General features: G+C 33.5%; 1 protein-coding gene across 2 annotated transcripts; it reads right to left on the reverse strand.

The window, feature by feature from the left end:
- Positions 1-646: 646 nt before the first annotated feature.
- Positions 647-27820, reverse strand: alrm (astrocytic leucine-rich repeat molecule). 2 transcript variants are annotated; one of them, XM_073981282.1, is made up of 2 exons: positions 27619-27820; positions 647-3464 (listed from the first exon to the last, which is right to left on the reverse strand). In XM_073981282.1, exon 2 carries the CDS (start codon positions 3420-3422, stop codon positions 1995-1997), a length of 1428 nt encoding a protein of 475 aa, XP_073837383.1. In that variant the 5' UTR covers positions 3423-3464; positions 27619-27820; the 3' UTR covers positions 647-1994. The 2 variants fall into 2 exon arrangements, with proteins under 2 accessions (XP_073837383.1, XP_073837462.1); XM_073981361.1 differs by having other exon boundaries at positions 1489-3486.

Genomic DNA, 27820 nt, shown 5'->3' on the forward strand with positions numbered 1-27820 from the left:
TAAATTTGAAAAAAATAAAGCCATAATAAACAAGTGCTTCTTTGATTTGAAAAACAAAAGATTGAAACAACTTCTCCTTTTTCAATGAATTTCCAGCGACCCGAAAAAATTTTGCAAGAATTCTACTTTCTGCGAGAAATTATGCATTTAGTGGAATGATGTGGAAACATTCAAATTGAAAATGTAACGAATTTTCATTCATATTTTCCAAAATATTCAATCAAATGCGAAAAAATATTAGTTTTATAAATTCCAATAATTTATAGACATTTCCATGTACCGGTGACAGTAACGTTACAAAAAAAAAAAAAAAAAAAAACAAATTCCTTTGTGCTTGTTGTTGAGTTGTATTTGTTGTAGTATTTACTTTACCTTATATTTGTTCTACCATGGAGAGCAGTAGTCAGAGATGGTCTGTATGAAAAGTTGTAAACGTCGAAAACGTCATATACCCGTAGAAAACGTATAAAAAGTAGTAAACGTCATAAACCTCAAAAAATTTATGTTACCTTCATATTTTTCACTTAATATTAATTCTGCAAGCCTGTCTTTGTTATTGAAGAGCGTCCGTACCTTTTTTGAAAATAACAGCATATTTTTATTAATATTTTAATTCTTAAAATAACTGAAATAATTGAACAATAAATTGGATTGGATAGGATACAATATATTCCGAACACTACCACTACTTTACGTATGATTCAAAGAATTTGCGGATGAAGTAATAAAGAAACATACATATGTATAATGTTCATATAATATAAAAAAATATATAAAATGTACATTTTAGAGTGAAATCTTGTTATGCCTGTTTTTTAATGAAGTCTTATGCCAGACTTTGAAAATGTTCATGTCCGTGAAAATGGGTTTATAGGCAAGAGGTGTGAAGGGGGTGAAACTCTGTACACAAGGTTCTGTAATCTGAAATTATTCTTTGTGTTTAAATTCGTAACTCTCAAACCAATTTTAAGCAAGGGAAATATCAAAATTTTCATTTGATTTCATATATGTGTGTGGACGTCAATGAAAAGAGAATAACAAATAATTTTCTATTGAAAATTTTCATAGTCTGGCATAAGACAAAATAGGATCTCAAAAAATAGTAATAATAAAATGAGTTTTATTATTGCTCTGTTCCAGAACCTGCAAGAAGCTACTATTTTTACTACGAAAACATTTTTTCCTTTATGTTATCGGAAAAAATAGTAAAAATTAGTAGATACTTGCAGTACTAGAACAGACCATATTATGAAAAAACTTCGATTTTTAGGTTATAAAATTCGGTTGTTCATTCTGTCAAAAACCTTGTTTGTTTGGCTAGGTTTACGACGTTTCCGACGTATGTAATATACGTCAGAAATGTATGTCAGATACGTCATAATTGCAGACAGTCCATCTCTGCCAGTAGTATGAAAGAAAACACGAAGAGGGCAAGTCCAAGAGCGCCCTCTCGCAGAAGTAGCGGACTACAATTAATAATAAAAAAAATATATTTTTTTGCTTTTTGCAAATTGCAGAGTAACTTTATTTAAACACATACATAGATAACAAGTTAATAACTACGTCGAAATTTCGGTTAATATGATTTTGTAGCATATTCTTGGTATATTATAAAATACTTTTTTTGTTTTTTTTTATTAGCATGACTATGCATGCTTAGGTTCTGCGCTTAGTATAATAAATGTAGACGTATGTAGGTATATCATAGACTAATAAATGTATAGACAAAAAAATTCAATATTTTGTTGAATATTTTTATATGAGGATGTAGATCCGGCCAAATAATAGCAAAATATTGTCTTTTGCCACAATAAATAGTTTAAAAATTTATAGTTATTGCTATTTTAAAAATTGAGTGCATATGCAACGGTTTCAATTCACAGTCAGTGAGAGGAATTTTGTGTCGATACTTTTATTAGTGTATGGATATATGCTTATACGTATGTTATATACATATGGATGTCTGCAAAATGTGTATCGGCACAAATATTTAATTATATTCTTAATTTTATATCTTCCAATATCTGAAAGAGTTTAATAAATTTTCTTTCGATAGCTTGAGTCATGCGGTCTATATCGTTACGAACGATTGCTAATTCCAAGGCAGCATCGGTAAGGGAGCTTCCGTCTCCCCCACACTTCTTGGAGCTTTTGGTGTTTTCGTACCAGCAAGCCATCCCATCAATGTAATCGTCAACCAATTCTGGAGCTATAGAGTCTTCCATGAAAGAAATGTCGCGTCGCTTCACAAACGACGTCATTAGCAACTGCAAAAAATCGCAATTCCAATTATTTTGCTGAAAATAGAAATACTGTAGGTCCTTCAGATGATCAAACATTGTAATTTTAAGCGTGAAAAGAGAATTTGAGGAAATATCAAGCGACTTGAGATGAGTCTGTTTCTTGAAAATACCCTCATCCAGATCGTGGAGGCCTGTAGAACTTAGATTCAAACGTATCAATTCGGTGAATCGGCGAAATGGACTACCTTGCAGAGAACCCAAAGGGTTGTGTGATAAATCCAACACAGTCATATTCGATGCATTCGGAATATGTGGTATGTCTCTTAGGGAATTGTTGCGCAGTTCTAATTCCTTGACAATGGCGTTAGTGGTCAGTTTCCGCATATCGCAGTTGTTGGCTACAATCGTATCCAATACCGAAAAGTTCAGCGTTAATTCATGTAGAACATTATCGGAAAGATCTAAAAATACAATCCTCCGATGGACCTTAAATACTTCCGATTTAAATGACTTGAAATTATTCCCCGCTAAGGAAATGTGTGTAAGATTGAGGTTCGAGTCAAATATACCTCTTGCCAATGATTCCAACCGGTTTCGAGCCAAATTAATATCGATTAATTTCCGCAACGGCACAAATACACCCGAAGGCAGGGACTCGAGCTTATTACCTTCTAGAGAGAGTTGTTTCAGTTCCTTCAAACTCTGAAAGCTATTGTTATTCAACGCTTCCAATCGATTGTGATTTAGCATTAACACATTGAGATTATCTGCTCCCAAAAATGTGTTCCGCGGAATTTCCTTTATGCGATTGTGTCCGAGAAACAAATTCATCAAATTGCTGGCCCCTTCGAACTGTGGTCTCTCAAAAGTTTCAACTGAACAGTTTTCCATTCGCAAGACCTGTAGATTCGGAAACGTATCAAACATCAGATGTGGTATTTTTGCAATGCTAGAATTCACAAAATTTAGTATTATGTGTTTTTCGACTGCACTCTGAGACATTATGACATAGTCAGTGCGCTCAATTACAATACCGCCACAAACACCATCCCGACAATGATCTTGCATCCATATCCGTCGTACTTGGCCGCTTTGAACCCTGCCGATTCGAATGACCACAACAAGTCCAATCCAGATAAGTGTGCACGTAAAGAATTGATTAATTTTGGTAACTTCCATATTTCTACTGTTTCAAAGCTCGCGTAATACGAATTCTATAATCTGAAAACAATATTTGGATTTACTACATACATATGTATAATAAAAATGTTTTGGATTGTTTTCTGGAAGAAAAATGTTTCAAATACGTAATATGGATTTTAATTCTATGAAAACTTGAAATGCAAAATATTTTCTTTATAATACCCTAGACTGACTGCAGCGTTAATTTGCATTAACTGCCTTAATTCAAATTAATTCGTGCATTATGGCAATGCTGTAAAAGAGAGCCCATATTCATGTAGGAGAGAGAGCATATTCATGCTCTGAGACACAATTTGCATTGAAAATCAATTGTCTTTTGTCAAATTTCCATGTTTAAGAAAATAAAAAACGAAAACAAATCAGAAAATTTCGCGTTTCTTTCAAATAAGTAGTGGTCTTTCTCGAATAGACTAGCAGCTAATCGTTTTTCGCGCCTTCTATCAAATCTATTTTTAAAATTTTTATTTTCACAAGCATTTCATTACCCACCATACCAATTCTATCGAAAATAATATCTTCTTCAAATGTTCCTTTAGAGTTTTGCGACATTTTTTAATATTAAAAAGACTCAAAAATATCGCGAATAAATTAAATTTATTTTTGCATTATCGTGGTGAAAATGTCAACGGTTGAAAGTATATTTGTTTCGCATATTTTGGAGAACTTTTGTAAAACTTTATGAAATGGTCTGCTGGGTACAAACAAACAACACAAACAGCTGTTTTATAAATGCAGAAACTATCGTCTGTCAGGTTAAAAAGTTAATTCACATTAAGGAATTTTTAATGCAAATTAACTCTGCCGTCTGTCTAGGGTATAATAGTCCATAGTCCCAATTTACATTAGGCCATTTTCCTTGCGGCAATTGTCAGTTTGATGGAGAGTAAGGTGAGTCATATGGTAACCCTTTGCCTCTCAACACCCTCTCTCACCGACAAACTTGCAATTGCCGCAATGAAAATTGTCTAATGTAAACATGGACATATTTATACCCTACATATAATGCCCTACAATGTGAAAAGGGCATTATAAGCTTCTTTTTCCGAAAATTCATGTAACACCGCGAAGTATTCGTCGTAGACCCCCCATTGTTGTATACAATTTATATCTCGACGACATAAAGCGATTTTGATGCTTGGTTTACATTCGGCGTCGTTTCCTGATTTCGAAAGCGTTTCTTGATTTCGCGCGGAATCAAGCAAAATTTATCATGATTTCGCATACAAAAATTAAATCATCTCATTTCGTGATTTCAGCGAAATCAACATCGAAATTACAGTACTCATGATATACAATCCTGTTAAAACAAGTAAAAAAGGATCAGTCGGCTTTGCCGACAGAGATATACCCTCAGCATGTGTGAATTGAAACATTTTTTTTCCAAAAACGTATATATTTAAGCGGTTATGACAATTTTAAGCGTATGAAGCGACAAATATCGCGTGTACTATTTTAGCTAATATTATCGATTTTTGGTGCGGGAGGTACCGGAAGGAGTGGACCTATAAGCACCACCTTCGAATTGCATCTAATATTCTAATATTCCAATAAATATTACGATATGGGTAAATCCTGCGTGACGAACGCTACATTTGTACGCGTTTTCGGGCAAAAATATTAAAATTTTTTGAACTTTCCAGATAGATGCATTGAATCTATACATGGTATTTAATAGAATTTGAGAGCACTTTCAAATGCCATAAAACAATTTTTTTTAACAAGTATAATAGCGGAAAAAATTGATTATAAGTTATTGTGACGCACGCCACAAAAAGTGGAAGTAGCTTCCGACCTTGTGCTATGTTTTCATAATTTTTAGCAAATTTTGCATAATAAAGCACACAAAATGAAAATTTTAAAAGAAAGATGAGTATAAGAGTATTCTAAAACAAGTTATTTTTGGGCAAAAAATTTTGTATTTTTTTTGCAAAATCAGCGAACCTAATGTGACGCACGCTACGTGATGCACGCTACATTTTTTCCAGTATATAGTAAATAAAAAACAGTGTAATTATTTTATTGTAATTATTTTATTATTTTTATGTTTTAATGAATCTGACGTTAGTGCGATTTCGAGCGCATTTTTGTTATATGACGAAAAATAATATTTGCTTTTAATTCCGGGAATGCTCTTAACGTTAGCCCATCTCTTCGAAAGAATTCCAGCTGATTTTTATATATAACTTCTGCTTATATATAAAATGAAAATACCATTTGTATTCATTTTTGCCAAGTTAAAAAAAATTATGGGCGTTATTAAGAACAATATTCGGAGCTTTTACCATTTTCCAATTTTTTTCTTTACGACAGCTCCGATTCCGTCTACTGCACCCTTTCCGTGAGCAGTTGCAAAAAATCCCACTCAAATTATTCTTTGAAAAAGGGTATACTACTTAAAATGAATTTGTTTTTAAATCGACTTGCACATCCATCAGAAAATAAATATGACTTTGAAATATCATTTCATTTTTTTAATTTCTTAACAATTAACTGAACTCAAATTGCTACGAAAACAGAATAAAACAAAAATAGAATACAAGAGAAAGTGAAAACAGAATTAAAAGGCAATTTTTTTTTTATTTTTTGGGACAACTCAAATCGTGACGAACGCTACAGAAATTAATGCACTGTAATTTTTTTATTTTTTATTATTGTAGATTTTTTTCTATTTCCTTAAAAGCAGGATATTAATTTAATTTAACTTTATAGATGAATTAAAAAAAAAGAAATTTCTGCCCACAGTATAAAAAAAACATAATTTTTCGTGACGAACGCTACACCACTTGGATCTGTCTTTTCATACCTAATTTCACTTTTTCCAAAATAGTAAAACATAATATTTTCTGTCAAAATCTAAGAGAATTGAGTGAATAACAATATAGCTTTTGAGTTTACCACTTATGTTAACACTAAAGTAATAATATGAACATGTAAAAAATGTACAATTTTTGTATAAAATTAAAAAACCTGAGGTAGGGTAGAATTTAGTAATAATTTTTGTGTTAATAATGATAGAAAAAAAAAGTTTTTAACATATTTCTAAAATTAGATATCCAGTCTAATCTTCTGTGAAAAAATAAATTAATTTGGATAAAATAAAAAAATTTTTTGCTGGTAGACTGTTTCTGGGATTTGCCCATATGTGTACAAAATTTCAGCCATCTATCTCAAATCATTAAAATGAAAAAATCTAGTAGAAAGGTTTTTTCTTAAAAAAATATTAAAAATTACCTGATTGGAAAATTTTTAAAAAAATCAGGGAAGGAACTCTATGCCCTATTCCTATAAGTCTTCCTTTATTATAGTTTGGATTTTACGACCAAATTTATAGCGTTCCAATTAAATTAAAGTTAAAAGTGGTCATTAAATATCAATGAGGACATTCTTGGCATTAACATTTAATGTGAACATTATATTTTTAATGTCCCATAATTGATTTATTTTGCGTTTTCACATCCATCCAATAGTAAGAGAAAATATATAATAATGGCCCTGTGACAATTTGCTGCATATTGCCTGGTCGTCGAGTGTAAAAAAATAAAGAGCAAGTGCGGCATAATTTAAATATGAAACTGGTAATCCTTTATTATTTTACCTCATAAACCCAAGCAACCAAGGTACGTACATGAATTACAACAACTAACCCTGCGTTTACAAATAACAGGACAGTTGAGTTCATGTATTGATTGTCAAAAACCCAAAACTTGCCTGTGTGACGTAGGCGTCCAGACAACTGCAAAAGCAGTTGTAAAATTATGAATAAATATCATCAATTTTTTGTTTGTTTTCCATTTACATATTTTGTTTTTGTACATATTCTTTTGTTTTCAGCACATTTGAATTATTATCTCACTTCTTTTTCACAAAAATGTCAAAAATTTGTTAACCCGACTGTCTTCGAAGAAATGATGGACAGCTGGGAGACAAACGACAAATATATGTATGTGTTAGTAAATCAGAGTGGTATTTGAAGACAAACTGTCTGGTGTAAACGCCTAGTAACAACTTTACAAAAACAACATAAAACCTCTTTACTAGGCGTTTACACCAGACAGTTTGCCTTCAAATACAACTCTGATTTACTAACACATACATACATTTGTCGTTTGTCTCCCAGCTGTCCATCATTTTTCCACAGACAGTAAGGAAGACAAATTTTTGGCATTTTTGTAAAAATAGGTGAAATAATAATTGAAATGTGTTGAAAACAAAATATGTGAACGGAAAATAAAAAGAAATCGACGATTTTCATTCAAAATTTTAAAACTGTTTTTGCAGTTGTCGGGACGCCTACGTCACACAGGCAAGTTGTGCGATTTTGACAATCAATACATGAACTCAACTGTCCTGTCATTTGTAAACGCAGGGTTAACAAGAAAATAAAATGTCAAACAAATAAATATTGAATAATATGAGCTATCGTCCTAAAAATGATCATTTAAATTAAATATAAAAACAAGTAAAAAAAGTATCAGTCGGCTTTGCCGACAGAGATATACCCTCAGCATGTGTATATTGAAACATTAAAAAAAAAGACAACGTATGTATTTAGGGGGTTTTAAAAAGTTTGGGCGATTGAACCGACAAAAATGTTGATTAGGATTAAAGATCAAAAGTTTTGCGGAGGAGATACTAAAAAGAATGGATCTCCAGCCACTCCATATGGCGCCATAGGGGTTTTTTACACCCCTTGGGCTATTTGCTCAAGAGGTATGGACTTGCCCCTGAAAAAACTTTTACCATCGTAATTGAGGCAGCGAATGCAAGTTACTTCAACAAAAATCAACGTGATTCCATATCAGGTCTTAAAGTGAACTTACCCGAAATTTTGTGTGGGAGGTACCGGATGGGGTGGACAAATATAGTCCGAACAACTTACAGAACAATTTGTCCGAACATTTGTGAACTTTTATGGGGGAGATACCTGAAGGAGTGGACCGATATGGCTTATCTTCGAACTTAAACTATGTTTCGACAAAATATTACTAAGGCCAAATTTTGGATCGAATCGGCAGATCCGTTCGAGAGTTATCTTGCGTTCCAACCACCTCACACGGTGTCATAGGGGTTTTTTGCAACTTTCAGGCTATTTTCTCAGGAAGTATGGACTTGCCCTTGATGAAACTTGGACCGTCTTATTGGGGGCGGTGAATCCAAGTTGCTAAAACAAAAATCAAAGCGATTCGAGAGATGGCCCTAAACTGAACTTTTCCGATTTGAACCGAATCGGTTCATCCGTTCGAGAGTTATCGTGCGCTCCAGCCAGACAGACGGACGACATTGCTCAATCGACTCCAAATTGTCTGAAACACATTTCGTCCAAACATACCCAGCAAAAAGTTTGCCTCCAAAGAGGCAGTTAAATGATATGTACAAGTGATATGGAAGTGCATCAAATTATGCATTTTCACTCATGATTTTTACAAGAGCGTGACTACTGAAAGAGGCACTCCATTGCACTGCATTTTAACTGACCCTTTGGCACTGCATTTTAACTGACGCTCTGGCACTGCATTTTAACTGACCCTTTGGCATTGCATTTTAACTAACCCTTTGGGGTAGAATAGGAGGCAGTTCAAATCACGTGTTTTGATACAGGCATTCTGCGGAAATTGTGCAAGTCATTACAAAATATGCCAGAACAAATAAAATGCATTTATTATTTGTGTAAAACAAAAATATTAACAACTTTATTACATTAACACAAATTATGAAAATTCTCCATTGAATTCAATCGCAAACATGCGTGTTTCCTCCGCTTGCATTTGTTCCAAGCTGAACTGTTTTTGCTTCATTTGCTAAATGGGTTGTCTTCCCATCACCAGTTAAGATTTCGACATGTTCTCCAACATTCCATTCGGAAATTTTCTTTTCGTGAGTTGCCGGAAAAATGTTCACAAATTAAATATTATTTAAATATTAAATATTATTTAGTTTGTATTAACAAAAATGTTTGGAAATGTTAACACGCTTATCTCTTTTTGGAAAATGTATGCCGCTGCCTGTAGAGATGTACAATCTGATTTATGTACATGTAGGGATCTCTAACAACTGCTAATAAAATGCAGCGAACGGAGTGCCTTTTTCACGACTCCGCTTGGACTGCATCCGGATGCAGTTAAATTGTGAGGAATTGGTGTGCCTTTTTCACGACTCCGTTGAACTGCATCCGGATGTTGTTAAAATGTGACAAGTGGATGTGATTCTTTGGATTGCATCCAAATGCGGTTAAAATGTGAGGACTGGAGTGCCTTTTTCACGACTCCGGTTGAACTGCATCAAAACATGCCGTGACAGAATTAGTCCACATTGCACTACTTCCAATTTATTTTGCTGGGTACTTGTGGTCTAAAACCATTATTTCGATGAGGCACATTTTGCCCGTATGAAAGTGTATATACCCTCGTTAGCATTAATGCTGAGGGTATAATAAAATATATCAAATATAAAAATAATTTAATAACTGTAGGCTCTTGAAACATAGATATTTGGAGGTGAAAAATTAATTCATTGATTGTAACTTCTACCTTTTTAATACAATAAATTTTATTGTCACTTCTTCAGCGTTTGGAAAAACTGAACATCTTTAATTGGGACTGCTGGGTTAATACACTCCACGTCAGTAGAATAGAACACTTAACTTTTTGTTAATGTTAGCGTATTTATCCCAAAACGAATGAATCTACGTTTTTAATCTTGCAGGGATTTAAAGCCTATGATGTTCCGTATCAATCAAAGAAAGAATTATGTTTCTAGTTTTTCGCGAAATGATTTTCTGATCATTTTTCCGATAGTACTATAAAAAATAGGCATTTATTTTCGGTCATCAGGATAGAACAGTCAATTTATTTTCGTGAATTGTGGAGATATTAACGCCGAATTTTCTTTCAGTCGATAAAGCGGGGCTTTCTAATCATTTTTCACCAATAAAACCATATAAATAATTCCGCGGACGCCGAAATAACAGCGTAATGCCAAGTTTACACTTGCGCTCTAAAATCCACTGGATTTCACGAAATCCTGAAATACATCCCGGTGTTTACACTTATTGTTTTGTTGATTTCATACATATCACAATGATCAAGGTAGATGCATACGCGCAGCTGATCGAACATGAATTTTCAAAACAAGTTGTTGCAAATTGAATTAGTCATCAAAAATATACGACAATATAGAACTTTACAACTTTATTTCGAAAATTATCGTAAAACTATCTATATATCGTATTAATTGTGTATAGAACCCGTTCCCGTACTCCGAAGTCTAGCAAGACTTACACTTCTCTTTAAACAAAAATAGCGCCGAATAACACCCTATTCTCCTGTTTTCTGCCATACAATTTTGGCATAGTAGAAACTAGCAACATGTTCATTATCATCTAAATACGATAGCTGATACGTTGATTTACTGCAGTTTTTGCAATTTCCGTCATTTTTTCGTTCCCGTATTTTTTAAGAAATTTGTATGGGGAAGCAATTTTAGACATTTCGCTCTTTTTTCTAACATTACCATTAAAAAGGTACGAGAACGCAATGAAAAATAGCATTGTAACAAAGTAATCTAATATTTTTTACACATTGTTTAAAAATTTTGATTCTAAAAATTTTTGTTGCATCAATTGACCATCTACCTTGTTTATTGTGATACGTGAAAAGTGTTGCAACTTTTGGTACTTTTTCAGTCACAAACAACACCCTATTCTCCTGTTTTCTGCCATACAATTTTGGCATAGTAGAAACTAGCAACATGTTCATTATCATCTAAATACGATAGCTGATACGTTGATTTACTGCAGTTTTTGCAATTTCCGTCATTTTTTCGTTCCCGTATTTTTTAAGAAATTTGTATGGGGAAGCAATTTTAGACATTTCGCTCTTTTTTCTAACATTACCATTAAAAAAGTACGAGAACGCAATGAAAAATAGCATTGTAACAAAGTAATCTAATATTTTTTTCACATTGTTTAAAAATTTTGATTCTAAAATTTTTTGTTGCATCAATTGACCATCTACCTTGTTTATTGTGATACGTGAAAAGTGTTGCAACTTTTGGTACTTTTTCAGTCACAAACAGGGTTGTATATCATGTGTACTGTGATTTCGATGTTGATTTCGCTGAAATCACGAAATGAGATGATTTCATTTTTGTATGCGAAATCATGATAATTTTTGCGTGATTCCGCGCGAAATCACGAAACGCCTTCGAAATCACGAAAAGACGCCGAATGTAAACCAAACATAAACGGGTTTAAATTGACAGATAATAGAAATAGCTCGGATTATCAATAAGAGTCGCACAGCTATGTCATATTTCTTCACAATAAGATAGAATATGACACAGACAACCTCGACGGATACAATCGAGTGCTTCGGATGCTGAAAAGATGGAACATTTTCAAAATAAGTATGAAAGACGTCAAAATTTCTTATAAAAATCTTGATTTTTTCTTCAATAAAATGATTTTTCCGCGAACAAGTCTGCCGTTTTATGGTTTGGACATGTGCTCCACATTTAGAGGAAGATAATCTGATATGAAAACATCCGCTATTTTAATACACTGAGGGAAATTTTAGCACATTTTTTAAATTGAACACACTCTTTGGACTTTGCATTTTATATGTGTTCTTATTTCGGCGTCCGCGACGGTTCTCTATAGTGTTATGTTCCAATAATAATGGACCAGGTTATGCTCTCCATACCGAATTTTACGAATTAGTCGATTTTTTAACTGAACTCGCATATGCAAAAGCCCCGTTTTCGCGGGAAAACACAGTCATGGAAATTGAGGTTTTAGGTTGCGTAAGTTGCTTTTAAAAAGTACTAAAATTTTGCTCACTGTATTAAAATAGCGGTTGTTTTCATATCAGATTATCTTCCTCTAAATGTGGAGCATATTTCCAAACCTTTAAACAACAGACTTGTTCGCGGAAAAATCATTTTATTGAACAAAACATCAAGGTTTTTATAAGAAATTTTGATGTTTTTCATACTTATTTTGAAAATGTTCCATGTTATCAGAATCCGCAGCACTCGAATGTATCCGTCGAGGTTGTCTGTGTCATATTCTATGTTATTGTGAAGAAATATGACATAACTTCGCGACTCTTATTGATATTCCGAGATGTTTCAATTATCTGTCAATTTAACCCCGTTTACGCTGTTATTTCGGCGTCCGCGGAATTATTTATATCGTTGTTTTGGTGAAAAATGTTAAGAAAGCCCCGCTTTATCGACTGAAAGAAAATTCGGCGTTATGTTTAGTTTACATTTGGCGTCGTTTCGTGATTTCGAAGGCGTTTCGTGATTTCGCGCGGAATCAAGCAAAATTTTTCATGATTTCGCATACAAAAATGAAATCATCTCCTTTCGTGATTTCAGCGAAATCAACATCGAAATCACAGTACACATGATATACAACCCTGCTTTTGCCTAAAAAAGTACCAAAAGTTGCAACACTTTTCACGTATCACAATAAACAAGGTAGATGGTCAATTGCTGCAACAAAAATTTTTAGTGTCAAAATTTGTAAACAATGTGAAAAAAATATTAAATTACTTTGTTACAATGCTATTTTTCATTGTGTTCCCGTATTTTTTTAATGGTAATGTTAGAAAAAAGCGAATTGTCAAAAATTGCTTCCCAATACAAATTTCTTAAAAAATATGGGAACGAAAAAATGACGGAAATTGCAAAAACTCCATCATAAACGTCAAAATCAACGAATCAGCTATCATATTAGATGCCAATGAACATGCTTGCTGCTAGTTTCTAATATGCCAAAATTGTATGGCGAAAACAGGAGAAGAGGGTGTTATTCGGCGCTATTTTTGTTTAAAGATAAGTACGGGAACGCATTTTTAGCACTAAACGGAAAAACTACTGCAAGTACTAATATTGTGCAGGTTCTGAGAACAACTTTTACCTATCAAAATTTATTATAACGATGTCTCAACAATAAAATAATTTTTTTATTTTTTCATTTGTTAGTACTATACACAATTAATACGATATATAGATAATTTTACGATAAGTTTCCAAATAAAGTTGTAAAGTTCTATATTGTCGTATATTTTTGATGATTAATTCAATTTACAACAACTTGTTTTGAAATTTCGTGTGCGATCAGCTGCGCATATGCATCTACCTTGATCATTGTGATATGTTTGAAATCAACAAAAAATAAATGTAAACATCGGGGTGTATTTCAGGATTTCGTGAAATCCAGTGGATTTTGGAGCGCAAGTGTAAACTTGGCATTAATATCTCCATAATTCGCGAAAATAAATCGACTGTTCTATCCTGATGACTGAAATAAAATGCCCATTTTTCATAGTACTATTGGAAAAATGATTAGAAAATCAATTCGCGAAAAGCTAGAAACATAATTTTTTCTGTGTTTGATACGGAAGAACATAGGCTTTAAATCCCTACGAGATTAAAAACGTAGATTAAAACTGCTCACGATTTGTTCACAGCATAGCAATCGTTTTTTGACTCATGACTATTGGTATATGCTGTGCTGTAAAAGTATCATAACCACAGCATGGTCGAAAGCATTTCATGTAAAAATGTTTGCAGCACAGCACAGCAATAGTTACCATTTTTGTTTTTAATGTTTTGGCCATGGTGAAATAAGGTGTTACATCAAATCATGTCATTTTGTATGTGATTTTATTCACATTAACGCATTTTGACAACTGGTATGAAGATCAGCTCTTTTTGGCGTTACACCTTTTTATTCCACCATGGCTTTGGCTATGTGCTATTCTGCGATGATTTCACAAGCACAGCATCGACCTTGTGCTGTGGTGTGAATTTGATGCAGAAAAATTTTTTCAGAAATTTACGTTTGACAACATCCAACCAAGGGTAGTTTGGGCTGAGTGTCCGACTGTATAGACTGTGCATCCAACATTCAAAAGTTTTAAACGAATTTTCCTCCTTTGAAAAGTACGTAAAAACTTTGACAAGCATTTTAATTTTACCGACATTTGTCGGTAGCTCAAAAAATTACACTAATAGTACGTTTAAATATAACCGGGTTTAACAAACCCACTGGGTTTCAAATGTCAATTCCTTTGCTTATAAGTCAAATAAATCCTCATTAATAGTACGTTTATATAACCAGATTTAACAAATCCACTGGGTTTCAAATGTCAATTCCATTGCTTATATTTCATATAAATCCTCATAAAGAAGGTTGGTTAACCCTGCAAAAGGTTATAATATAAACATGGCATAAGTTTACATTTACAAAATCCACTCGATTTGAACAGTCAATTCCATTCCTTAAACGTCAAATGAAATCCAATAGATTCCAGATGAGTTTTTATTTGACGTATACGCAAAGGAATTGATAGTTGAAATCGACTGGATTTCGTAAATGTAAGCCAAGCATCTGTCTGGTTACTCAACAGTTTGTCCCAATTTACATTAGGCGAGTTTACTTGCGGCAATTGTCAGTTTGTAGTTGAGAGAGGGGGCTCAGAGGCAAAGGGTTACCATATGCCTCACCTCTCTCTCCATCAAACTGACAATTGCAGCAAGTAAACTCGCCTAATGTAAATTGGGACTTAGCAACAATTTGTACAAATTGTTACAGAAAGCGGCTTGTTAACTCTCTGTTATTCATTGAAAACTTGCAAGCAAGGCCTACAGAAGGTCGGCCATTCAGAATTCTGTTAACAAATTTTTGATTCCTATGAATCTGGGATAACTCATTGAACTGTCTAGACTTCAAATCCATTGAGTAATTACAGAAAAAAATCGAAAGAATGTTAAATAGAGGCCTATTTTATTTTAAAATTACACGTAAGCGGTACCATGGGGAAATATCGCCGGATTACATCAAAACACTCGTTGATTTAATATTTAAAGGCCTCCAGTAGGATGACAAGAAATACAAAAGTCCTTATTTTGTTAAAGAAATAGGAAATTTCTTACGTTTGACGCGTCAAAGCTTGGGTTATTTTGGTAATCTTCATTTATTCCCTAATGGAACTTTGGAAGGGCCTAATATTTTCTGGATTTTGAAGGGCTCGATAGGGTCAATTCTGGAAACTTAAATCAGATTAAATGCGTCAGAAGCGTAAAAGTTATTTTTATGAAACCAAATGACAAAATAATTAACTCAACTTCACAATAAAAGAATAAGTATATTCTTCCACATGAAGGAATCTCTCAAATAAAACGCTTGTCGTTTCACCACCATTTTTGCCACCATTTTTAATTTAAATGCAAGCGTTTTATTTCCATCATGTGGAAGAATGCACTTATTGAGGCTGAGCGACAAATTATTTTCTATTTTAAAGTGCATTTATAAATAAAACTATGGAACTTAATTTTTTAATTATCTTTTATTTTTAACTTTTCAGTAAATAAATTGTTTGAGAAGTCCATAACCAAATTACAGTAAATTTAGGTCGAATATGTAGATAAAAACTTTAAAATGCCTGAAATCGTGTAGTACCGTTAAATAAAGGCTATACCAAAACCTGGACTTATGTCCATAATTTTTGGTGGGGAAGTTTCTGTACCATTGGGAACTTAAAATACCAAATTACAGCCAATTCTGGCTAAAAATGAAGATAAAATCCTTAAAACACCTTAAATCGGTTGGTACCACTATATGGGGGCTATACCAAAACATGAACCTGTGTCAACAATATTTGGTGGGGAAGTTTCTGCACAATTGGGAACTCCAAATGCCAAGTTACATCCAATGCGGACTAAAAATGAAGACAAAATCCTCAAAACACCTTAAATCGGGTGGTACCGCTATATGGGGGACAAAATGGTCCCATATTAGTTTTGGTTTCATATTCATGTATTGTCATCCAAATCTGCAAAGTGTGCAAAGTTTCAGTTCGATTGGTCAACTGCAACTGTGTGGAAAATGAGTTACCAGACTTGAAACGCAACCTAACCTAAATAAAACACTGTAAAAATGGACCAATATTGAGTTTGAATTCATATTCATGTATTGTAATCCAAATCTGAAAAGTGTGCAAAGTTTTAGTTCGATTGGTCAACTGCAACTTTGTCAAAAATGATTTACCAGATTTAAAATGCAAGTTAAATAAAACACCGTTAAAACACTGTAAAAATTGACCAAAATTGGTTTTGATTTCATATGCATATATCATGGTACAATTATTACAGGCAAAAGCAAGTGTTGTTGTACAACAATCGATACAACAACCACATAAAAATTTGTTGTTGTACGTAATACTAATGTCAATGTAATTTTTCAAAAATGTAAAGAAAATATGAAATATAAATACATACATATGTTTTGAAGTTTCATAATTGTAAATTAAAACAAGTAAAAAACCAATAAGTTCGGCCGGGCCGAACTTTTCATACCCTCCACCATAAAATATTCTGAACTAAAATGGAATAATTACTTTTCATTCCTGTCCCCAACTTTAAGTGGGTACGTTAAAATGTCAGATAATGTTTATGTACATTTATGCTTCATTCGGGAGGCCCTTTTTTATGGTGCCTATATCTAACTATGTACATATGTTGACAATTTTTGGTGGGCTAAAAATTGGGAGGTACTGTTATATAGGGGTTATAATAAAACATGGGCCTATGTTGACAGTTTTTGATGGGAGCCTTTAATGTCAAATAACTCCTAATTCGGTTAAAAATTTAGCTAGAATCGGTAGAATCGAAAATCGGTACACAACGTTTGAACTTCAACTGTCATTAGCAGCTGCTAGTTCGGAGGTATCTGGGCTATACGAAAATATGAACTTAAATGAACCGTTATATGGGGGCTATACCAGAACGTGGACCTATGTCCACAAGTTTTGTCATATAAGTTTGTTGACATTTAAGAACTTTAAATGTCAAATTATAGCTACATCGGTCTGAAAATGTAGCTACAAACGTCAAAACACCGCAAATCGGGGGTACCGTTATATGGGGGCTATACCAAAACGTGGACCTATGTCCACAAGTTTTGTTATATAAGTTTATTGACACTTAAGAACCCTAAGTGTCAAAATATAGCCAAATCGGTCTGAAAATGTAGCTAAAAACGTCAAAATACCGCAAATCGGAGGGTACCGTTATAGGGGGGCTATACCAAAACGTGGACCTATGTCCACAACTTTTGTTATATAAGTTTATTGACACTTAAGAACCCTAAATGTCAAATTATAGCTATATCGGTTTGAAAATGTAGCTAAAAACATCAAAACACCGAAAATCGGGGGGCACCGTTATATGGGGGCTATACCAAAACGGGGACCTATGTCCACAACTTTTGTTATATGTATAAGTTTATTGACACTTAAGAACCCTAAATGTTAAATTATAGCTACATCGGTCTGAAAATGTAGCTAAAAACGTCAAAATACCGTAAATTGGGGGGTACCGTTATATGGGGGCTATACCAATACGTGGACCTATGTCCACAACTTTTGTTATATAAGTTTATTGATACTTAAGAACCCTAAATGTCAAGTTATAGCTAAATCGGTCTGAAAATGTAGCTAAAAACGTCAAAATACCGCAAATCGGGGGGTACCGTTATATGGGGCTATACCAAAACGTGGACCTATGTCCACAAGTTTTGTTATATATGTTTATTGACACTTAAGAACCCTAAATGTCAAATTATAGCCAAATCGGTCTGAAAATGTAGCTGAAAACGTCAACAAATGCAAAGTTTTAGTCCGATTGGTCAACTGCAACTGTGTCTAAATTAAGTTACCAGATTTGAAATGCAGTTTAAATAAAACACCGTTAAAACACTATAAAAATGGACCAATATTGGTTTTGATTCCATATTCATGTATTGTCATCTAAATCTGAAAAGTGTGCAAAGTTTCAGTTCGATTGGTCAACTGCAACTGTGTGGAAAATGAGTTACCAGATTTGAAAAGCTAGTTATATAAAACACCGTAAAAACACTGTAAAAATATTAAAAATGGACCAATATTCGTTTTGATTTCATATTCATGTATTGTCATCCAAATCTGAAAAGTGTGCAAAGTTTTAGTCCGATTGGTCAACTGCAACTGTGTTAAAAATGTTTACCAGATTTGAACTAAACGGACACCAAAGCAAGTTAAATAAAACGCTGTAAAAACTTTTTTTCTATTTAGCACGTATCGAAAATTAAAACTACAACACTGTCCAATACTTTGATGTGTGCATTATAGCACGGATGTGTGTTAAAAAGAAAAAAAAACATATAAAATATTTAAAATAATTCGAAAATTAAAATAAACTTATTTTCTTGAGGATAATTTAATCCACGAATTTCAAAATGAGTTAATTTTTAGTGTCCCAACTCTCTATTCGATTGAGAAAAATATTAGTAAGCTTATTTTTCCTATATACTGTCAAGTTTAAAAAATGTAAAAAATGTTTAAAAACGCTATAAAGAAATGTTATTCAAGAGCAATGTTTTGGAATATCAAAACAATACCAACGAAAGCATAACATGTATTAGAAGAGTGTTATTTTATAGATGCAACAAGTTCTGTGCGGTTCCAGACCTTATATAGCGAAAGAGCCCTACATATCGCTTCTGGTCTAATCATGGTGGAGTAAGAAGGTGTTACATCAAACCATGTCAAACGTCAAATTTGCTCACAATAATACATTACTGTGAATTGCTTGTTTACATTTTGTATGTGATTTTATTCACAATAACGTATTTTGACAATTGGTATGAAGATCAGCTGTTTTTGGCGTTACACCTTATTATTCCACCATGGGTCTAATACACGAATAGTAAAACATAACGCATCAGTGTATCAGTGAGGGTGTGGGGCTTATCTTTCAGATATGAATCTTTGCTTTATTTTTACAGTTTAATGGAGTTGTTACTACCTGACGAATAATGTATTGGCCAAGGTAAGCATTGTTCTTTTTACCAAAACTCTGACTTCAAGCATAATAGGTTAATATTTTCTGTCACTGATATTTATTAATGGTGTCAATAACATTGGTTCGCTAGAACGTAGTCCAATCATAAACAATAAATCATCTATTGTGGTTGTAAAGCTGGAAAACTTCTCCAGATGATCTGTTCTTTCAAACATGTTTATAGGAGAACTTTTCAGAGCAAGCGGCGACATATTTTATACAGTTGTACAGAACACGCTAAAAATATTCTAAATCGATTCAACTGAAAGCAGGAATATGCACAAGGGTTTATTATATTGTTACGAATGTAACCGATAGGTTTAAGTTACTTTAGTCTAATTTCCGTTAATTTAAAAATTTGAAGTGCAACTTAAAGTTTTTTATTACGCAGTTACTTTATTTAAGCAACAACAACTACCAGTAGAATTCTCTTCATCATTCTAGTTCTTACTTTACCTTTCATTAATGTGCTATTGTTTGTTTTGCCATAATCATGTAATTATCGTTTAGTTTGCTACTTCTTTATTTCTTGCATTTGTTTGTTGTTGTAATTACGTCATTAGTGTGCATGTCCACTTGTATTGATCTTCGTCCATGTATGTGAGTCTGGTTGTTCGCTTAGTGCGTCTGTGTGTTCGTTGCACAGATTCGAGGTGTTGCCAGACGTGTTCTAGAGGATTCTTGAACGAGGGAATTTTGGGGATAAATACGGGTGGAAGCCGCAATGACGAGTTATTTGCTGGTCTGTTCCTTTACTTTTAAAAATGGTAACAGTGGCAGAAAATGGTAAAAGTGGTAAACTGCTATAATATAAATTGTATGCTATTAAAAGTAAGGGAACACTTTACAGTTTAAAAATGGTAAGAAATGGTAACCTCAGGCAAGTAAAGGAACAGAGCATGTGTTTTAAGCGTTGAACTGAACAGGTCGGTTAAAGAAGTGCTGCGTGCTAACTAGATACTAGCTGTGTGCTTAGTAATTAAAGCATTGTAGAAACGTAATCTAAAACGCACCCTGTTTTATTTGGTACAAATCGTACTGGGCAATAAAACGACGTCTACACGGAGATTAGTTAAACCTAATTCCGTAACAATATTAACAAATACTTTGTCTTTATAATTGCAGTACGACTTTCGGTTGGTGCTAAAATTCATAGTATTGTTACGGAATTAGATTTAACTAATGTCCGTGTAGACGTTGTTTTATTCCCCAGTACGATTTGTACCAAATAAAACAGGGTTCGTTTTAGATTACGTTTCTACAATGCTTTATTTACTTTATTACACTTATTCGGAACCGACTTTAATTACAAAGCACACAGCAAGTCTCTAGTTAGCACGCAGCTATTCTTTAACCGATCTGTTCAGTCCAACGCTTAAAACACCACTACTCCGTCCTTGCCAGTTCCCCTGTATTTATATCCCATAGTCTCCCTGTTCGAGAAATATCTAGAGCATATGGCAACACCTCGAATCTGTGCAGCGAACACACAGACGCACATTCGCACTAAGCGAACAACCATACTCACATACATACATGGGGGAATACAATTGGACGACAAGCACAGTAATAACGTAATTACAACAACAAACAAGTGCAAAGAAGTAACAAACTAAACAATAATTACATGATTATGGCAAAACAAAATAAAAGCACATTAATGAAAGGTAAAGTAACATCTAGAATAATGAAGAGAGTTCTACATAGTAGTTGTTGTTGCTTAAATAAAGTAACTGCGTAATAAAAACTTTACGTTACAATTCAAATTTTTAAATTAACGGAAATTAAACTAAACTAACTTAAACCTATCAGTTACATTCGTAACAGTATTTTAGCTAATTGAATTTTTTTAACAATGTAAACGGAGTTGATTGTTTTCTTATTTTGTGTTTTTAAATTGTCGACAGAATGGACTCAAAAGCTGCGTAAATACTTTCACAAGTTGTTGTAAATTGAATTAATCATCAAAAATATAAAAATATAGAACTTTACAACTTTATTTGGAAAATTATCGTAAAATTATCTATGTATTGTATTAATTGTGTATAGTACTAACAAAGGAAAAAATAACAAAAATGATTTTATCGTTGAGACATCATAATAATAAATTTTAATAGATAAAAGTTGTGTTCAGAACCTGCAAAATATTACTATACTATGTTTACATTTACGAAATCCACTCGATTTCAACTGTCAATTCCATTGCTCAAACGTCAAATGAAATCGAATCGATTTCAGATGAGTTTTCATTTGACGTATACGCAAAGGAATTGACAGTTGAAATCGAGTGGATTTCGTAAATGTAAACATAGTGCTACTTGTAGTAATTTTCCCGTTTAGTGCTACAAATGCGTTCCTGTACTCCGAAATCTAGCAAGACTTGCACTTATCTTTAAACAAAAATAGCGCTGAATAACGAACACCCTCTTCTACTATTTTCTGCTATACAATTTTGGCCTAGTAGAAACTAGCAGCAAGTATTTTCATTGGCATCTTAAGTGATAGCTGATACGTTGATTTTGAAATTTATGCAATTTCCGTCATTTTTCCGTTCCCGTATTTTTTAAGAAATTTGTATGGGGAAGCAATTTTTGACAATTCGCTCTTTTTTCTAACATTACAATTAAAAAAGTACGGGAAAACAATGACAAAAGCATTGTTTACAAATTTTGATACTAAATTTTTTTGTTGTAGTAATTGACCATCCACCTTGTTTATTGTGATACGTGAAAAGTGTCGCAACTTTTGGTACTTTTTTAGGCAAAAACAGGGTTGTATATGTGTACTGAGATTTTGATGGTGATTTCGCTGAAATCACGAAATGAGATGATTTCATTTTTGTATGCGAAATCATGATAAATTTTGCTTGATTCCGCGCGAAATCACATGGTTGTTGCATGCCGGAATAATGCTATGTTTACATTTACGAAATCCACTCGATTTCAACTGTCAATTCCTTTTCGTATACGTCAAATGAAAACTCATCTGAAATCAATTGGATTTCATTTGACGTTTGAGCTATGTAATTGACAGTTGTAAATGTAAACATAGCATAAGAAGGTGTTACATGAAATCAATAATGTATTATTGTGAATTGCTTGTTTACATTTTGTATGTGTTTTTATTCACAATAATGCATTTTGACAACTGGTATGAAGAACAGCTGTTTTTGCCGCTTCCCCTGTATTATTGTGCCATGGGTTGTTGTTTTCAGCACGCAACGCGTCACACAACGGGCCGTAAAGAAGCAGAGCACCTTCGAAAGAAATCCGGAAGAAAACAAGCATTCGACACCCCCCCCCCCAAAAAAAAAACAAGCATTCCTGGCTACGCCCATGATTCGAGGTACAACAAAAACTATTGAAATCAATATTTCGTTGCGTATCCTTTATTCTGGATGACACAAGCACATCATTTAGGCATAGAGGATATTAAATTATTAATTATTGCAGACGATATTGCCTCCCAGGCTATTTTTGCGGCTTCAAATTAATTTTCTTTGGTTTTGCATTCTTTTCGGTTGATTTTTGAGTTAACGATCTCCCACAAGTCCCAATCGACGGCTAAGATCAGAGGATTGGGCGGGCCAATGGAGATCTTCTGTCGAATTGTTTTGGAATCACTGCTTAACCACTTTCGATACATGTTTTGGCTCGTTATCTTCCTCGAATATTTATCTAAGATACATCTCTTCTACAGCATAAGGCACCATCATGCCTTTTAATACGTTACCATACTTGAAACGATCCATAATTCCATTAATTTTATGAATTGGTACAATCCCGCCTTCATGTTTCACAGTGCCCTTACAATATTTAGGATTTAACCGTTGCCCATTTGATCTAAGCCTTATGCCATCCGAATCCTTTAAAATCTACTTAGATTCGTCAGAAAACAACACAGTCCTCCATTTTTGGATACCCCATTTCAGATAGATCTAGGCGAATTCAAGTCTGGCTTTTTCGTTTTTTGGACGATATGAAAGGTTTTTTGCTGGTTATCGACTGAATAAGCCGGCTCTACCACTCTTCTGTGAATCGTTCTTTTGCTAATTTTTCAATCTAGGCGATTTTGTATTTGACAACAAGATGCTGTAACATCATTTTTGGATGAATATAAATAATAACTGCTGATGTTTTTGTACAGCCCCTTATACCAGTACCTCCTGATTTTCGGTATTTTGATGATTTAAGCCACATTTTCATACTAAATTAGCGAAATTTGGTACTTAGGGTTCCTAGTGGTCACAAAACTTTTTAACCAAAAATTGTGCACCTGGGTCCACGTTTGGGAATAGACCTCATATAACGGTACCTCCCGATTTTCAGTATTTTGGGGATTTCTGTTAAATTTTCCGAAAATTATTTATTTCGCCTGAAATAATCAATAATTTAATATCCTATATTCCTATAAGATGTGCGTGTGTCCTCCAGAATAAAGGATACGCAACGCAATAGAACACAACTTTTCATTTTTGCGATTTTAATAATAATGACGAATATCACAGCTTTGGTTGGGGACCGTCCAAAAGCAAAGTCTGACTATGAATGTAGAAAATTCCATCTTTACAATGATGTAAAGCAGGTTGGCGTAGGTGGCCAAATAACGGAGATATCGATTTTTTTGTAATCTCGCTACACGTCGCAATTTTGATTGCATAGTCACGAAATTTTGGGTGTTAATGGGGGTCGCACAGAGGTTTTGGTAATGGTCGAATATTATTCAGGGGTCGGAATGTGAAAAAACTTATTGGGAGAAAAGGCCAACCTTTTATTTCAAAGCGAATATCTTTCTTCTGTAAGAGATATATCGAAAGCAAAACCTTGCAAGGAAAGTAGAAAATATCACCTTTACAACGATGTGAAGTAGGTTGTCATAGGTGGTCAAACAAAAGGTGGTCACACTACACAATTTCGATCGGATCCGCACATTTTGGGGGTTGATGGGGGTCGTCTCACAGAGAAAGAAGCCTATTGATGATTGGCGTACATTTTTATATTTGAGTTGTACTGACGATGAACTTAAATGCGTTTCAACCAAATCGACATGTATTAATGAAGACATTCAGAGCAAAGGCGCTAAGCTATCCAAAATTTTAATATTTTGAATTTTACCAGTCAAAAGCTTATGCACGGGGGTAGTGGTGTAGGGTATCACATATTCGGCTCCAACCCGACTATAACCTTGGCTCACTTGTTTTTTTACAGTTATTTATTTAACTTGCTTTGTTGTCTGTTTAGTTCAAATCTAGTAACTCATTTTTGACATAGTTGCGGTTGACCAATCGAACTAAAACTTTGCCCACTTCTCAGATTTAGATGACAATACATGAATATGAAAGCAAAACCAATATGGGTCCCTTATTTCCTATAGCCCCCATTAGCGGTACCACCCGATTTTAGGTATTTTGGGGATTTTATCTTCATTTTTAGTCCGAATTGGCTGTACTTAGGCATTTGGAGTTTCCAATAGTACAGAAACTTCCCCACCAAAATTTTTGGACATAGGTCAAGGTTTTGGTATATCCTCATATAGCGGTACTACCCGACTTCAGGTATTTTAAATTTTGTATCTACATTTTCGGCCTAAATTGGCTGTAATTTGGTTATGGGATTCTCAGTGGTCAAAAAATTTACTAAAAAGTTAAAAATAAAAAGTAATTTAAAAAAATTAACATACAATGTTTTATCTATAAATGCATTAGAAACTAGAAAATAATTTTTCGCTTAGCCTCAATAATTATATTCTTCATCAGGATGGAATCTTTTAAATAAAACGCTTGCATTTAAATTAAAAATGGTGACAAAATAAAACGGCAATCGTTTTATTTAAAAGATTCCATCATGAAGAATATTATTGAGGCTAAGCGAAAAATTATTTTCTAGTTTCTAGTGCATTTATAGATAAAACACTGTATCTAAATTTTTTAAATAACTTTTTTTATTAAATTTTCACTTTTGTTTATTAAATTCTGAATTCCTTATGTTTCGGTTTTCCAATAATAAGGATATAAATAAAAAGAAAAATACAAAAAAATTACAACCTTGTTGTCTTAAAAAAATAAAATAAAAAATGCCAAGTTACAGCCAATTCTGGCTAAAAATGAAGATAAAATCCTTAAAACACTTGAAATCAGGTGGTACCACTATATGGGGGCTACACCAAAACATGGACCTGTGTCAACAATTTTTGGTAGAGAAGTTTCTGTATCATTGGGGACTCCAAATGCCAAGTTACAGCCAACTCTGCCTAAAAATGAAGATTAAATCCTTAAAACACTTGAAATCAGGTGGTACCGCTATATGGGGGCTATACTAAAACCTGTACCAATGTCCACAATTTTTGGTGGGGAAGTTTCCGTACCAATAAATAAATAAACCTGTACCTACGAGTATGTCCCAAATGCCAAGTTACAGCCAACTCGGCCTAAAAATGAAGATAAAATCCTTAAAACACTTGAAATCAGGTGGTACCGCTATATGGGGGCTATACCAAAACAAGTACCTATGTCCGTAATTTTTAGAGAGAAAGTTTCTGTACCAATGTGGGGTCCCATTGCCAAGTTACAGTCAATTCGGCCTAAAAATTAAGATAAAATCCTCATAATACTTGAAATCGGGTGGTACCGCTATAAGAGGGCTATACCAAAACCTGGACCTATGTTCACAATTTTTGGTGGGGAAATGTCTGTATCGTTGGAAATCCAAAATGCCAAATGACAGCTAATTCGGGCAAAAATGAAGATAAAATCCTCAAAATACCTAAAATCGGGTGGTACCGCCATATGGCTGTAGGAAAAATTGGGCCCATATTCATGTATTGTCATCCAAATCTGAAAAGTGTGCAAAGTTTCAGTTCGTTTGGTCAACTGCAACTGCGTTAAAAATGAGTTACTAGATTTGAACTAAATTGGGTGGTACCGCTATATGGGGGCTAGGTAAAAATGGACCCATATTGGATTTAGTTTCATATTCATGTATTGTCATCCAAATCTGAAAAGTGTGCAAAGTTGTAGTCCGATTGGTCAACTGCAACTGTGTCAAAATTGAGTTACCAGATTTGAAATGCAGTTTAAATAAAACACCGTTAAAACACTATAAAAATTTACCAATATTGGTTTTGATTCCATATTCATGTATTGTCATCCAAATCTGAAAAGTGTCCAAAGTTTCAGTTCGATTGGTCAACTGCAACTGTGTGGAAAATGAGTTACCAGATTTGAAAAGCTAGTTATATAAAACACCGTAAAAACACTGTAAAAATATTAAAAATGGACCAATATTCGTTTTGATTTCATATTCATGTATTGTCATCCAAATCTGAAAAGTGTGCAAAGTTTTAGTCCGATTGGTCAACTGCAACTGTGTTAAAAATGAGTTACCAGATTTGAACTAAACGGACACCAAAGCAAGTTAAATAAAACACTGTAATAAAAATGTACTGTGGGGGTGCTTTACCCGGCGTTTACAAATGCCAGTATTGGCAAGACAATAGCAAAAATACAAACCTTTTTCACAAATACATTTATACATTTTTGAATATGTATAGAGAAAATTATGAATGTATTGGTGAAAATAGTTTGTAACTTTGCTATTGTCTTGCCAATACTGTCTGTGTGTCCGTTTACTCCATTTCGAAGTTTAATTTCCGTATGACTTGGCACCTTTTGTCCACTTTTTCTTTTAATACGTTAAATGTTATTAATTAGAAAATATTATGACGTCTTATACATGTATAACCTCATTTTTATTACGAAAGTCTTTAATTGACACTTTTCATGTAATTTTTGTTTCTGATTGTTGTTCCTTTAATAGACGCCACCATTTTTTATTTTTATTTCAAGCATAATCATGGATCATTTCTTATACATAAAGAAGATACAACTCGAAGTTTTTAACACAAAGAACAACGTTTTTTCATTCGATATTAAAGCGGAAATAAATAACTAAAACAGGATATCATACACAACACACCGCAACAATAGGCCTGTTCGATAACTTCGCAAGTAAAAAGTATTTGCTAGTTCTTGCAAGTACTTGCAACTTCTTCACATTTCTCTTTTACTGAGCAAGTTTGTACAAATTTGTACACAGTTTTGGGTTATCGAACAGACCTAATATTTTATTCGCTTATGCACCCGGAACTATTAATCTCAAGTAAATTGTACCTTTCTATAAATGGTATAGTATGGATGTAGGAATTATGTATGTATGTTTTTCCGATTACTTATTTTGACATTTTTCTTCCAATCTTTCTTTCTCATACGTATAATGAATGTACCCACATTTATCAATCCAAATACATATATATGTATGTATTTTTTAACAGGCGTGTGTACGAATAAAAATTGAATCTTTATTATTTATATGTATCTACATGCCTTGCAAAGGCATTAACGCGTTTGACGGCGGTGACCCGCGTCGTTGATGTGATCTTTATGACCTCTGTTACTCGACTGAGTGCTTTCAATATTTGTGCTTGTAATC

This window comes from Musca autumnalis, unplaced genomic scaffold (assembly GCF_047663935.1).
Source record: "Musca autumnalis isolate F117 unplaced genomic scaffold, ASM4766393v1 scaffold_1, whole genome shotgun sequence".
In the NCBI taxonomy this organism is placed as follows: domain Eukaryota; kingdom Metazoa; phylum Arthropoda; class Insecta; order Diptera; family Muscidae; genus Musca; species Musca autumnalis.